A 14,501-nucleotide genomic window follows, 5' to 3' on the forward strand; every position below is an offset into this window, starting at 1 on the left:
TGCCTAATTCGAAATTTAGTCATGCAGCGACAACAGGGTAAACTATACCGTACGTACTATTTATTTTATAGTACGTACTTATGGCGGTACATCAATAGTATTTAGCCAACATTAAGCTAAAGGTCTGTTTCAAAGTTTCAAGTAAATTTTATTTGTCAGTTATTGTAACTGATAGTGTGGATTTTATTACCATTTAGTTGGAAGCAAACATTACAGGTGATTTGTATTTGATTGGCTCAAACATTTATGCGACAGTATACAGTGCTCTGAAATTGTATAAGAGGCCTTCACTATTGGAAATTTAGATATTTCTCTCATACATTATTTTATGTATTTTTTGTCCCTGATATGTCAATATCATCCATATTAATAATAGGTTGATTGCAACTCACTTAACTATAAGTAATGTTTTTAGACGCACTGCGCATGTGCGTCGGTATTCGCGGTTCACTAGGAGTGTGTTAATATTTTTCTACCCTGATGCAGATGCACGCGCTTCGCGTGTATTAACGGTGCAACATCAATACAGTGTTTAGCTGACTCAAGTTTTTATACCGCAGAGGTAGTTTTTTCTAACGTGTTATTTAAAAATGCCAAATAGCGTGCGATGAAAAACCCTCGACTTCAAATAGCCCCCGTGATTCCATCTCGACGCGGAATATTAATATTCTAAATCAGATGTTAAGCAACGAAGAACTTCATATTTTTTTCATTCTCACGAGTATAGGGCCCACAGATATAGACATTTAGACGAATCGATATCGCAAACCGTCCAGTCTAGCGTACCGCAAATAGCACCAACCTTGCCCTAATTCTAATTAATTTGTGTTCATCCACCAGCCCAAGATCAAGTCATTTCGATGGATCCAAAGCCCAAGGTAATTACACAGGTTATAGCAGCCACACACAGCCCAATTACACAGGTGTTTCTTGCAACTGAGTGGCCGACACTGCGCCCTTTGAGCACCTCACGTTACTGACATCACCGGATCGCCCGCGGTAGCAATCGTGTTTGCTTACGAGTAAGACGCGTTTCCACATCGCGAGGCAGCCCGCTGAGTCAATGACAATATCGACCTTAGAAATGCTAAATGCAGTAACGACCATTTATTGTAAAAAAATCAATGTACTAAGCTGAATCAACGTATTTTTTTATGACCCATAAATTAATTGTGTTGTTCGTTAGTCTTGCTAAAACTAAAAAAACTGCTTGACCGATTGAAATTTTGTTTTTGTTTTGTGCGCTATAATTCGGAAGGCGTTTATAAAATCCAAATGAACATCTAAAAACTCAAAAAAATCTAAACTACTGCGTTTACCCCTAAGAAACATTTTCACAAACAATAATTGCATTTGTATAATAAGATATTGGTAGGCTTAGGTATAACCAGAATTTTTGTCGTGGTTCGAGTAATTAATTTGAGGATTTCAAATTGATAGATTTTAATGTGAAGATAATTCCGTGAAGTTTTATTGAGTTCCCTACAATACCATGGAGAAAGCTAAAGTGTATCAACTTGCGATGAGCTACGGCATGTGCAAACCGCACTTGACGTATTCGTTCAAATATTTGCGTCTTTTGGGCAATGCCCTATCCACTTGTGTTCTTTATGTACACAGTTGATGTTGCATTGGGCAAACAACGCAAATATTCGATCAAATACGCCAAATATAGTGCTAGCATTAAGAACAAAATCGCTGTAACTAACAAAACCTAAAAAGATTAACTTATCGCAATTAATTACTACGAAATTTTAATAGTTTATTTTTTAAATCATACTCATCTTTAAAAACCTACTTTAGTGAATGAGTGATCATTTGATAATATTCTTTCATAATAATTTACCAAAAAGGCAAAAATCCGTATTTGCTGTCCACGTCTCCACGTGTATCTAATATTTAAATGAATTCAGACGCCAAAACACTACAATTTTTTTGTCATTGTGCGTATATTCCACTGTATAACATACTCGATTGAATCTAATGCCCTTCCATCCTTATTTACTTACTTTAAAATTTAAAAATCAACTTATATTGTAGCTAACTTCGTATTAAATTACATCAAATTATTGCAATAGTTATTTATTCGTGAAAGCGTAACAGACGGGCAGATCTTTTCAATATTTTAGGATAACAAGCGCATGGGCGTGCATTGTGCAATCATGGTGATCTTTATAAATAAAATAAATAGATTGCCGTTGCTATTTATTATTCGTAAAGAGATGTGTAGTATATACCAACTTCTCATATTATAGTCATTTGTTGTATAAAAAAAAAATAAAGCTACACAGCTTTATTTACAAACTATATAATTGAATTTATTGATCATTGCTCATGCTTTAATTTCTTGAATCTAACAAATATAAACGCATCCCTCATGACTATTTTATTGTAACTCACTTAATAATTACATATATGATCGGGTATATTTCGGTTCGAGTTCGGTTGAGAAGGGACTAAATTTCTTTGCAAATATTGGCTGTCGTTAAGATATAAAGACTTATACTAAGTTATGTTATGCGAAAATCAATTCAGTCGTGAATTAGTCTCAAAACGTTTGTTGCAGTATATGTAACGTTTTGTACTTTGAATTTTAATATATAATTTTTTTTTTTTTGATTAATGATAGTTTCTTCTGGTTATGTAAAAAATCTCATTTGACCATAATATTATTTAGACAAAACATAACATAGAATTTACGTAAATGTGCATTTCGACAATTGGCAACTTGAAGATTATAATGCGCGGGCACTTATATGGTTGTAAATGCAACCAAAACAGAAATTAAATAGTTCATTAATTAATACCCGAGTTTTCCGATACCCGCCAGATGAGCACTTTATAATATATCAGTTATTTAAAATGAACCAAGTCCGATTTAATCTCAACTTAAATAAGTTGTCCGCGGTGGACGATTTTTATGTAGGTAGTACATTACATTCTTGACAGTTAGTAGTACGCAGTCGCAGATTCGTCCGGTGCGCTGTTAACTTGGCAGAACTGAGAAAAATCAATGATGTATTAGGGATGCGTTCCTTTGTGTTATTTTTTAATCTAGCAACTCTGTTGTTTCAAAAGTGAGTGTTTGATATATTTTTATTTTAGAGTATAATTTGTACATTAAATTTGTTTTTCGATTGGTTTGTATAGTATTCAAATAATTATTTTCTTTTGCCGTAGTTATTTGGACCGAGGGTGAGTGCGGCTCTCTGGGAACGCCCCAAATTGAAACGCTAAACTAAAACATACATTTGTCTCTTTCTCGCATTCTATCCCCATACACGTATATATTGAAATATATTCACTGAAGCTATTTCTTGTCTGTCGATGTCCAGCAGTGATTACAGTTGCGTTTGTTATTAAAAATATTGTAATAAGTAAAAAGATATCTTACACGGCTAGGACCTGGCGATAACGCGGGCACCGGCGTGAAAGTGTCGAGGTGGCATTATTCGAGTGCGAATGTAGTGTGATATAGCATGTAGCGCGCCGTTTCCTTATCGATTTTCTCTATGCTGCATTAAATTACTATTTAAATTGTGAAGGTGGACTGCAAATATTTTCGGAACATGTGTGTTTTTTAATATCAGCAATATAACCTCGATTATTGTGGTATAGTGTTCAAATGTTAATAGTGCTCAAAGCTGACATATATTTACACATTATATTACATGTAACAAGGACTAAACCAGATTGCACGAGAGTCAAATAAATTTCATATATAACTAACTAACTACCTATATTATGGTATTATCATTTTAGAAGAGCTGCCCTATGTCGATGATATTGTCTCCATTATTTTGGGAATGGTTTAACATTTGGCTGATTCAATTTTTAAAAGACCTGTATCATGAAATTAAAATGGTGGCATTAAGAGGAAACAACAATTCAAATAATTTGTCGCATGCATGCATCAGTCATGGAAATCAATCGCAGCAAAGGGCAATGGATGTGGCGCAAAGTTTACAAACATCTTTAAATATGCCTCAATCGTCACCGCATATCAACGTAAATCAGATAAATTTACAGTCGTTAAATAATGTGTCGCTACAGTTCATACCACAGCAAACGAACGCTAGTTCTCTAAAACATGAACCTTCTTCTTCGCGGTATACTAACTCCAATTGCGTAGTGCCGGCGCATCATTACAGGCTGCTGACACAATCTAGTAAGTGCATTTCTATGTAAATAATAGCATTTGTACCTTTATTTATTATTATTTTTGTTTTATTGTTTTATACTTCCAATCCTAATACCTTATTTTGATATTGCGTCTTAAACCAGTTGCTGAAGCTTGGGTGTTTTTGCAAGTACCTACTCGCATAATTATGTTGCTATCCATTTATAATGTGCACACATTTCCTTAGCGCTTTGCAGTTATCCACGGGCATCAACACCACACCGTGAGTGTTCGTTATCATGGACGTCAATATGAAGAAAAGGAAGAATATCTCGTTTCCTATATACATATAATAATAATATTTATAAATAATTACAGGACCAGTGGAATGTTACCACCCCTCAGGCGCTTCGGGAACCACATACTTGCCGAGCACGTCCGGCGGCTCGCAGAGCTCGGCACAGACGTCGCTGAGAGTCCAACCAACGCCACAACCCTCGGCCCCACCGGCACCCCAGCAAGATATGTCGAAAAACACAATGGTTTGTGTGCTCTATATCATTTTATTACATAATGATTACCATAAAAGTGATGGGTCTGAAAACTTTCAAGGCAACTGCCTTAAGTGGGTCAAATCTCATCATTGTACTTACCTGAATTAAACTCTCATATAATTCAGGCTGCCGGAGCAGTAAGCATCACTGCCGTTGTGCACCGGTTTGAAGTACATTGTAGCTAGTCTAATTACTGCGTACTATGAGACTAAATATTTAATGCCTCAGCATGACAAGTGTCATGGAGTGCCACGCTGCATTAAGTAATTCAAAGATTTGAGTGATAAATTTATTTATTATCATCGAAAGACCATCCTTACGTCATTCCACTGTTTAGTATATAAATTTTTAATGCTGCACTACCAGTTAAAATTTTGAGATTTCCGTAATAAAAGCAGAGAAAACACATTATTAAAAAGAACTTAAATCATAACTTTATTGACCATCGAATTTTCAGTAAAGTAAATTTTCCATATATTTTTAACTATTTTCTTTTAATAATCTAAAAATACCCGATAAGTAACCCGGTAGCTTAATGGTAAGCGATATGACCGTCCATAAACAGTAGCTGCGCCATTCTGAACATTGAATAATAAAGCACTGCGTGGTATTTGTTCAACTGCACTCGAAATATCAAACTCGACAAATTTAAAAGTTTCCGGTTATCTACACGAGGCAACATTGCGCGGACGCGTCGTTTTCAAATTAAGAAATAGTAACACAATTATAATAGGAAAGGAATTTTGTATGTGCTTAGTATTATACATATTATAAATACTTTCCGTACGTTCGCGATCGCCTAATTAAAACTTGGCTAGAAATAGATTACTGTGTATCGCAATTTCTTACCGGCCATGGTAATTTTAAGGGTAAACTGTTCTCATTTAGGCTGGTTGATTCTCCTGCGTGCCCATGCTCTACACCTGGTTACGAGGTTGAACAATCTGCTCATCACGTACTTTGGGAGTGTGGTCTCTGGCATGAAGAGCGCAACATCATGTTAAACAGTATGCAAATAACATCTGGGGTTGTATACTACATGGACCTTGTTAAGACTAGACGGAATTTCCGTGCTTTCCGGCGTTTTTGCCATGCCTATTGTAATCAAATCTAACAGCTCATGTGATAGGACCCTTTCATTTAATTTTATCCGTGGTGCTTTATAACTAGCTTATCTAGTTGTAAACGTCCCTATCCTTGAGGTTAAATCGCCTCCTTACATCATGATTTTGTCACCCGCATTGCTCTGGAGGGAAGTGGACAATTAATATTTCCAACTCCTCCCTATCTTTCTATTTGATTAATTTCGTTGCGGGATAATGACATATTAGTTTTCCCTGAGACTCGCCGAGCTTCACTGCTCGTGTCATAAAATGCGTGCCACTGCTGATCCTGGCTTACAGGAGTTGTAGTGGGGGGTGTGAGGGCGGGAAAGTCTCATGTGCTTAGTATTGTACATATATGATATCCCAAAAATCCATTTCCTATCGTTTGAATCTTCCCTCGCTAGAAAGAGTCACTGTGTAGAATACAATAACATATTTCTCTATAATAGTATACTTTTATACAGCGTTTTTTTAAAGAGGGCTCCTAGCCATTGCGGTTGCTTGGGTGACAGATGACTATCGTTAGGGATTATATTGCGAGTCTTAGAAATAATCGTAAAGAACGAGGCACTGACGATTCATTGAGTCTTCAGCAATCTCACGAAGCGTACATAATGCAACAGCAAAATTGCGATTTCACGCCCAGTTTTCATCGTAGTGTAAAGAGAACTTAAAACAATTTTTCTCTAAATCTTTTACACATATTTCGCAACGTGACACATTTATACCTTCTTAAAGTCAAAATCTAAGCTTGTCTTCAGCTTATCCTCAAATATTATAATCTCCATATTATTTTGTTAGCAACATTCATAATATATGTATAGCGTCTATTTTCGGTAAGACTAAATACACTAGGTCAAAAGCAATCGATTTTGTCTTGTGGAGACTAATCCAAAACTCAATAGTTGTCAAGCAATTTAAGATTGATTGAATGTTAAAAAAATCACTTATCAGGCCAAATAACATTTAATAATACAAAAACTTATTTAGGACTTGTTTTTAAGCCTATAATGTTAAATACTAGGAAAACTCCTAGTATTTAACATTATAGGCTTCCATAATATAGTAAAGGGTTTAAAAGCAATAATGTTTGATGTTATAGCCGTAAATCTATCAATTTCCGTAATTTTGTCAACTCTTTTTCGACAAAACCTCTTATTTATTCTATAAAAAGTTTTTTTTTTTCACAAGCATAAAACGCGTTATCACTAACATCACTTAGCGGGTGAGTGGAACGATCATGTTGATTTTTCCGGTCTTCGGTCCAATGTCAACACTTTGGAGTATAGTATCAAATCAAGCGTGCATTGGTCCGAGTCCATAACCCCTTGCATACCCCACGCCGGCATACCAACGAAAACCCTTTGTGGCCTTTGGTGCATACAGGACGGCCCTGGAGAATCTTGTTGCACTAAGATAGCTGCTTAGAACTGTCCTTGCGCGATAACGCATTGCGGCACCTCACTTATTGAGAGGACTAAGATGCCTCCACACGCCGAAAGACACCGTTCAGTCCCGGATCTTGAATTTTTAGGAGGCGGAGCAAAATCTGGATAATGCCGCCCCCGACCACTTATATTTTTAACTTTGGCATCATCATCATCATCATTTCGCGCCCCGCGGGAAATAATTATTTATGTGTGTAATGTTCTGGATGTCTTAGTAGTCAAAGTTGCGTTAAATATAAGTTGTGTAATCGTCTGCCAAGTTTGGATTTGCCGCCCTATGAATTCGCCACCCGAGGCATGGGCCCCGGCTTGCCCCCCCATAGATCTGGGGCTGACACCGTTTACGTATACGACATCGCGTATACCGACTACCCGCATTGTTGTCCACCTCAGAGTCGCTGAAGTCTCGTAAGTTCCAATAAGTCGCCTTTTACGATAGGTAGGGGATGTCGTCAAAGAATTCTGTAGATGCCCCCGAACCACAGGCATCTGGCGCCTCCCACGTCTCTTCTGGCTGCGGAAGGGATCGTTCTGATCACGATCCCGCTCGGCACTCTTCTTCTGCGAAATGATACACTCGCAGAAAGAGGCCATCGCTCGCCTCGACCTCCACCTGCCGACCATGGCGGAAACCAGAGCCGGTAGCGAGAGGACTCCTCCGAATCGCAATTAACCTTCTGAAAATGAAAAAAATAATTATAATTGTTTGAGTACTGCCCTGGTACAATGTTTTGTAAGCATACATTTGTTCTTTAGTTGCATTATAATATTTTGAGATATAGTCATTATAAAATTTGGACTCGTCCTTACAAAAACTGTGTGCGAAACTTTTTTGATACAATTTGGTATATGGGTGGATATAGAGGATTGAAAGCTTTCGTTTACGGTACCTCCCGCTTACATGTAAGTACACAAAATAAACTGATATTATGTACAACTAACTGGCTTTTGCCCGCGGCAATCAAGTTTTCCGCTATAAAAGTCACGCTATATATTTTCCCAGTATAGAAAGTAGCTTGTGTTCTTCCCAAGATATGAAATATCTCCATACCAAATTTCATCTAAATCCGTTGGGTAGTTTTTCAGTTTCACGCGTTCAGACAGGCAGACAGATGCGGCGGGGAATTTGTTTTATAACATATATTTTTAGAATTTTTAAGAGTAATAATTCCGTTATACATATTTGTTTCGTAACTTTAACCATTTACGCAGCACACACAACGGAAACTGCCAAAAGTAATATTTTTTCCCATATTTGCAACATTTTCATTACTGCCCTGCTCTTATTGGTCATAGCATGATGATATATAACCTATAGCCTTTTCTCGACAAGTGGGATATCCAACACTAAAAAATATTCAAGTCGAACTGGTTGAACCTGAGATTAGCGCGTTCAAACAAACAAACAAACTCTTCAGCTTTATATACATTAATGCAGCTTACCAAATAACATGTTATCATTAAAGTATATCCTAGAATTGCTAAAAGTTCATCACACAAGAACACGGGCTCATAATTCGTACAAGGTTTATGATAAATACGGAAATTGTATTAGAAAATGAATTTTATACATCGAATAATGCCTAAATATGCCCTTAAGATTCTTACAAAACATCGAAATAGCAGAAAGTTAGGTATATAAAGAAGTTTTTGAAGTATTTTCAGTTTTAGTAACTAAGCGTTTTCTAAAATACAAGTTGTTTTAGTTTTTGGCCAACACTTGGATAAAATTGATACATTTGTAGTATCAAACTTTTCGTGGCTTTTAAACATGTTTTTATTTATTATGGAAGTCTAGAATGGTAAATACTAAAAAAACACCAAAAAAAAAAACAATCCCATTCAGCTATGTTGGATTTTTTTTTTTCTGCAAAGTACTTTATCTTGAAATTCAATAAACCTTAAATTGCTCAGAAACTATTGGGTTCCGGTAAAAGCTTCACTTGACGAAACCGATTCCTTTTCTCCTAATCTATCTGGGCGTCTATTCGCGAAATCGATATTCGATATATCGTGACATTTGTCGTGTCGAAGTCTACTCTCAGTAACAATACTCGTTTTTAGTATCGTAACGATCATTCACCGAACGATAGATATTCGACATTATCGAATTGAAATCTACTCTTAATGGTAACTATCAGTGACGAAGATTCGCATTTCACATCGTCGTATATGTCATATTTACGATAATCACGACGAGACCTCTTATGCCGTCGTCGGCATTATCGTAGCGTATTGTATTTAAGATTGTGAAATTAATAACTAAGGTAATTGGGAATACCCAATTACCAGTTATTAATTGTAAATATACAATCATGTGTAATGCAATGGCGGGGTTTTTATTCACCTTAGAAGGCCACGGGGACTAAAATTGGCCCGTCGCAGAAGGAAGCATCAAACACGAGAACATTTCAATTACATTATTTAAATATTAAATTTAAGTGGTTCTTTGCTATTGATGCAGTACCTTATCCCATTGTCATTTATGAAAATAAGAATAACGAACAAATAAAATAACAATAAGATGATATTTTTATTTATATTTTGATATTAAACTAAAAATAAACAAAAACAATTTATTCTTATTTTCTAACGTTGATTTTGAACAAATATGGACATAGGAATGGCTTCTATAAACCTATTCCACTTATCATTATAATAATTAAGACATATTAAAGCCTATAGTTACCTTTCAGTCATCGACATAGTAAACATATTATAATTTATTTTTATAGTAACTTCAAAGAAAAATAATTAAATGATTGACCAACATTCATTTGATATGATTGTAAGGAATAGAAGGAGCACAAATCCAGCTAGCTTGTTGGATTTGTTTTATAATAAATGTACTAATTCTAGTAATGTTTTCTTTATTCCCTACAACATTAACTCAATATTTGTCAATAAGTATTTTTTTCTTGTACTATCTGTACAACTCCACTGCATTGGCTGCATTCTCGACAGGCACGAGGAGGACCTAAACAAAGAAATCATAACTTTAATTTCTTTAAATTATAAACACACTCATACTATCGTGTTATCATCAAAATTCCACTTACTTCGGTTACTTAAGTGTATAGAATAATTTGTAGAAATGTAATGTTGTTAGCTGGTCCACACTGCACGGTGCATTTTTTGATACTTAATCTAAAAAAATTAAATACTTAAAACATAATTTTATACTCGAAGTACTAGATATAACTGGTAAATACTTATTATTTCTCGTTGTATAAACACATTTATCAAGCATCCTCAGAAAGTTTTCTTGTTTTAATTATGGCTTCCTCCGAATAAGTATTTATCGTCAGTGATTTTGCCTATGTTAAGTAATAATAGTATATATACAAACAATAATGAAAAAAATCTTATAAATAAAAGGTTTTAAAGTTTGAATTATCGAGCTGTCTACCAATTTATGAAACTTATGATGACTTGTCACAACGACTCCATAGAGAGTATTTGTTTGTTTATGAATTCAGCACTTATCATTCACTCCGAACCTCAGAACAATGACAAGCATAGAAGTAGCACTATAACATTTGAGTGTACTCTGTCTTAGACAGCAAGAAATTTAATTGTGTTGCGATCCCTTCTGACATCTTATCGATATCGATAGATGCTTTGTTTATCGGCTATGGTAAATTCACAGACCTGCTAAAATAAACACTTTTCGGTCTGTCAACTACAAATCGTTGCAGATTGCTATTTTAGATAAAGGCTAAAAAAAGATATCAAAACCCCGATTTGGTATTCAAGTACTAAATGAAGTCTGGGTATATAAAAGCACTCATTAAGAAGCTGTTAAATTACAATAAACTATAGAACTACCGGCTTTCTTCGAACTAAATTTTGTCCAATTTTCATTTGCTATTTACAGCAGTCATTCACACAAAAATGGTTTAGCATTTAGATTATTAAATTAAGAAAATGTTAGAAATTTCGGAAGGGATGGAAACCGCTGTAAGTAACAAAGAAGAAATCGGCCGGAATTTCGTCTAGGAGAAAGCCAGTACGCCTTCTGTTCTTTTCTGACTTTCTTAGGGATTAAAAGATTCCCAAGAAGTATGATTTGACAGAAGCTACTAAAATGGGACAGTAAAATTAAAACACAGTGGTATCATTCTTGTCACATATGTTTGATAACTTATTTCAATGTTAATAAAACTTGGGCAAGTTGGAACATTTGACATTTCATTTGCTTTTTAATTCGGCATCATAAAGAGGACCAAAGGTAACCATTTGATTAATGTAAAGTGTACGCAAGCCGACCTTAGCAACATAATATTTGTCTCGTTCTTTTCAACGGTTTTGGCCTATTTGAAAAAATAGGATAAGTATATGAGGGTAATTTAGATTCCTTCTATGCTTGTTCTTGTTCTGATCTCCGAACAACGAAATAAAAACATAAACTTAGTCTTTGGTTACGATAAACGATAAAGAATCCGAACATTTGTTAGAGTAGGGTGTTTGCGACACATTCGGATCAATATTGTATCGTTTCCTATATATCGTTGTCGATTTTGGGAGTAAATGTCCTGTTCTTAACGAGCATACGTCATAATATATCTTATCAAACTGTATAGTGCAGTTTCTTATATGTAACAATAATCATGTAAATTTTAATTCCAAAAAAGGAATATTTGATATACCTTTAATAATATTTGATTAGTTAAGATTAAGAATCTTGATCTTAATCAACCACTTGTATGGCCTTAATACTCTTGAGGACTAGGTGTGGATCAGGGCGTCCCTAATAATTCACAAATCCATTCCGCATTTACTTGTAATAAATATTATTACATTTTCTCTTTTATCTTATTGAATTTTAATGACGAGACGATCGTGCCACACCCCTGAGATAGCAACCGATACAACCACTCATAAACAAAGCTTTGGATTACATAGTACCTACTCCTTTGCCTTCGTGATAATGAGACATAAGATGTTAATCTCATAATGCCCCTGGAATTACGCTGGCTACAACCTTGTAACCAGAACTCAGTTGTGCATGCACAATGTTGCTTGATGGTGGAAATAGACATTGCGCTTGTATCACTTCACCCACTCAACACCATTTGAATAGATGTAAATATTATTTGTGCACATTACGACAAATGTATGTCGCGTAATTTACATAAATACTTTAAAATTAAAATATTTGAACATTCGTATCAAAATTATGCCGCTTGTGCTATTCACGAAATAATGCATAAAAATACCCTTTAAACAAATTTAGAGGAACTTAAAGCAGAAAAAATAAATTACCCTAAACAAAGATTTTTCACGTATAATAAGGAATTCGTGTGAAGTAAATCGATGATTCAAACATTTACGCAAATAACAATATGCAAATTTATATTTTATATGATTTTCAAGTTTATTTTAAACATGCTCTATCAGGTTAAGTTTCAGGGGACATTTTAGCTACTCCATAATTCCTAGTTTAATATCTTTAAGTTATTTTAAAACTATCACTGCGATGTAGGTGAGCATACGGAAAAAAAAATAACTCCTATATAACGGACAGAATGTACCTACCATAACCTGTTTTAAGATGTCCATTACTTATCACTTCGTACACCGAAACCTATTTTTCTGGCTCCGAAAATTCGTGGTCTCCTGAAAAATGTGACCCTAAACCATTTTAGCCTTCGAACATTAACCTCTTCGATTATTGTATATTTGTAACGTTAAATGTATTTTTCTATATGCCATTTTGATGCTTTATTCCTTCCACTACCTTAGGACCGCAGAACTTTTCGAAGCTTTTTTTTTACTTCAGAATATTTCGTGATATGTTTTTTTTTAGAATTCCTCTAATAATTAATCTTCCTATCCAAGCTAATGCTTCGTTTTGGGGGGCTGCCTGTTAAGATTCGTGTACTCCTCATATCCCGTGACGTTTTTCGCAGTGATTAACCATAACACTACCCCCCCAAGGCAATTCTTGTGCGCTTGGTCTCCACACCAAATGCACGCCCATGCATGGGGGCACATTTGCCGCGACCCTAGACGCACAGCTCGTGCGTATGCCTCTTGGTTGCTAAATTCACATTGAGGTCTGTCTAAGGGTTCGTGAACATTTCCCTTCCCTTCCTTACAACCATCCTAGTAACTCCTCTTCCTTCCCCTTCTCTTCCTTCCCTCCATCCCCTCCCTTCTTCCTCCCGGGCCCTAAAACCGCCTAGCTGGAGGCTACCAAACCTCCAGTGATAGCGGTAGGGCCCACCAACTCATCAGGGGCTGCCATGGTTGCTAAGCCGGGGGATCGCCTGTACACCATTAGCGGGGTACCCCCGGCGATAAAAGCGGCAGTTCCCCCAAAAAAAAAAAAAACCATAACACTAACAATAAACATCATGGCGCGCGTGAACCATCGAAAGATGGCGCACGCGCGCAAAATAATTAAACAAAGCGTAAAAGTAATTTATTGCGATGTAACCAAATTTCCCCTCCCCAAACTCCTTTCAAGAGACTCTGCGGTTGCTAAGCCGGGGTTTCGCCAGGACACCGTTAGCAGGGTGCTCCCGGTGATAACTGCAGTGTCTCTCAAAAACAAAAAAACCATAACATTAGGTCCCTCCGAGGCAATTTTTGTGCGCTCGGTCTCCACACCGAATACATGCCCATGCACGGGGAGATATTCGCCGCGACCCTGGGCATACAGTCCAATGTGTGTATCTTATGATTGTAACTAAACATTAAACATGAGAGCTCGCGAACATTTTTTGGGCTTCTCTTCTCCGTTCATCCTAGAAAGATTCCTTTTCATTCTCTCTTCCCTTCCTCAGATATCCCCTCCCAGCTTTCCTTCAGTGCCCTGCAGTCGTTAAGGTGGGGGATTCTACTATCCCATTCGCAGGTTCACATAACTCCAGACGTGTTTATGGAATGGTCTGAGGAAATGTCAGGATTGGAAACTCGCTATTTGTGAGCCACCTAATTAAAAGTAAAATAATTGCAATTAAAGTTCAACTACCGACATTAAAGCTACCCCGAGATCCGCCGTTATTACTTCAATTTATTAAGTCATATTCACATAACATGAGGGCAATGCCGCTGATCTAAATTTCCAAAAAAAGAATAACGAAGCAAAATTTTCTTACGATATGATTTCATTTTATTAGGACCAAAAAATGCGAATAAACTACAGTTGATTAAATTAAATTACAATTTAAATTACAGAATTTAAAACTGAAAAAATCCATACTTTTTCCAGCTCCTGTTATATTGAAATAGATAGCAAATACTTATATATTATAACGGATTGTAA

General features: G+C 35.9%; 1 protein-coding gene across 4 annotated transcripts in view; it reads left to right on the forward strand.

Moving 5' to 3' along the window:
• The window catches only part of LOC115442894 (eukaryotic translation initiation factor 4 gamma 3), a 58,090-nt gene that overhangs the window by 8,975 nt on the left and 34,614 nt on the right, over positions 1 to 14,501 (forward strand). For 2 of the 4 annotated variants that reach the window (XM_030168094.2, XM_030168095.2), the window contains exons 2-3: positions 4,378 to 4,403; positions 4,499 to 4,662. In XM_030168094.2, coding sequence (XP_030023954.2) covers positions 4,378 to 4,403; positions 4,499 to 4,662 — 190 coding nt within the window. Of the gene's footprint in view, positions 1 to 3,501; positions 4,169 to 4,377; positions 4,404 to 4,498; positions 4,663 to 14,501 lie in introns of those variants that run through there. The other 2 variants (XM_030168092.2, XM_030168093.2) reach the window with 2 other exon arrangements.

Source organism: Manduca sexta, chromosome 27 (genome assembly GCF_014839805.1).
Source record: "Manduca sexta isolate Smith_Timp_Sample1 chromosome 27, JHU_Msex_v1.0, whole genome shotgun sequence".
In the NCBI taxonomy this organism is placed as follows: domain Eukaryota; kingdom Metazoa; phylum Arthropoda; class Insecta; order Lepidoptera; family Sphingidae; genus Manduca; species Manduca sexta.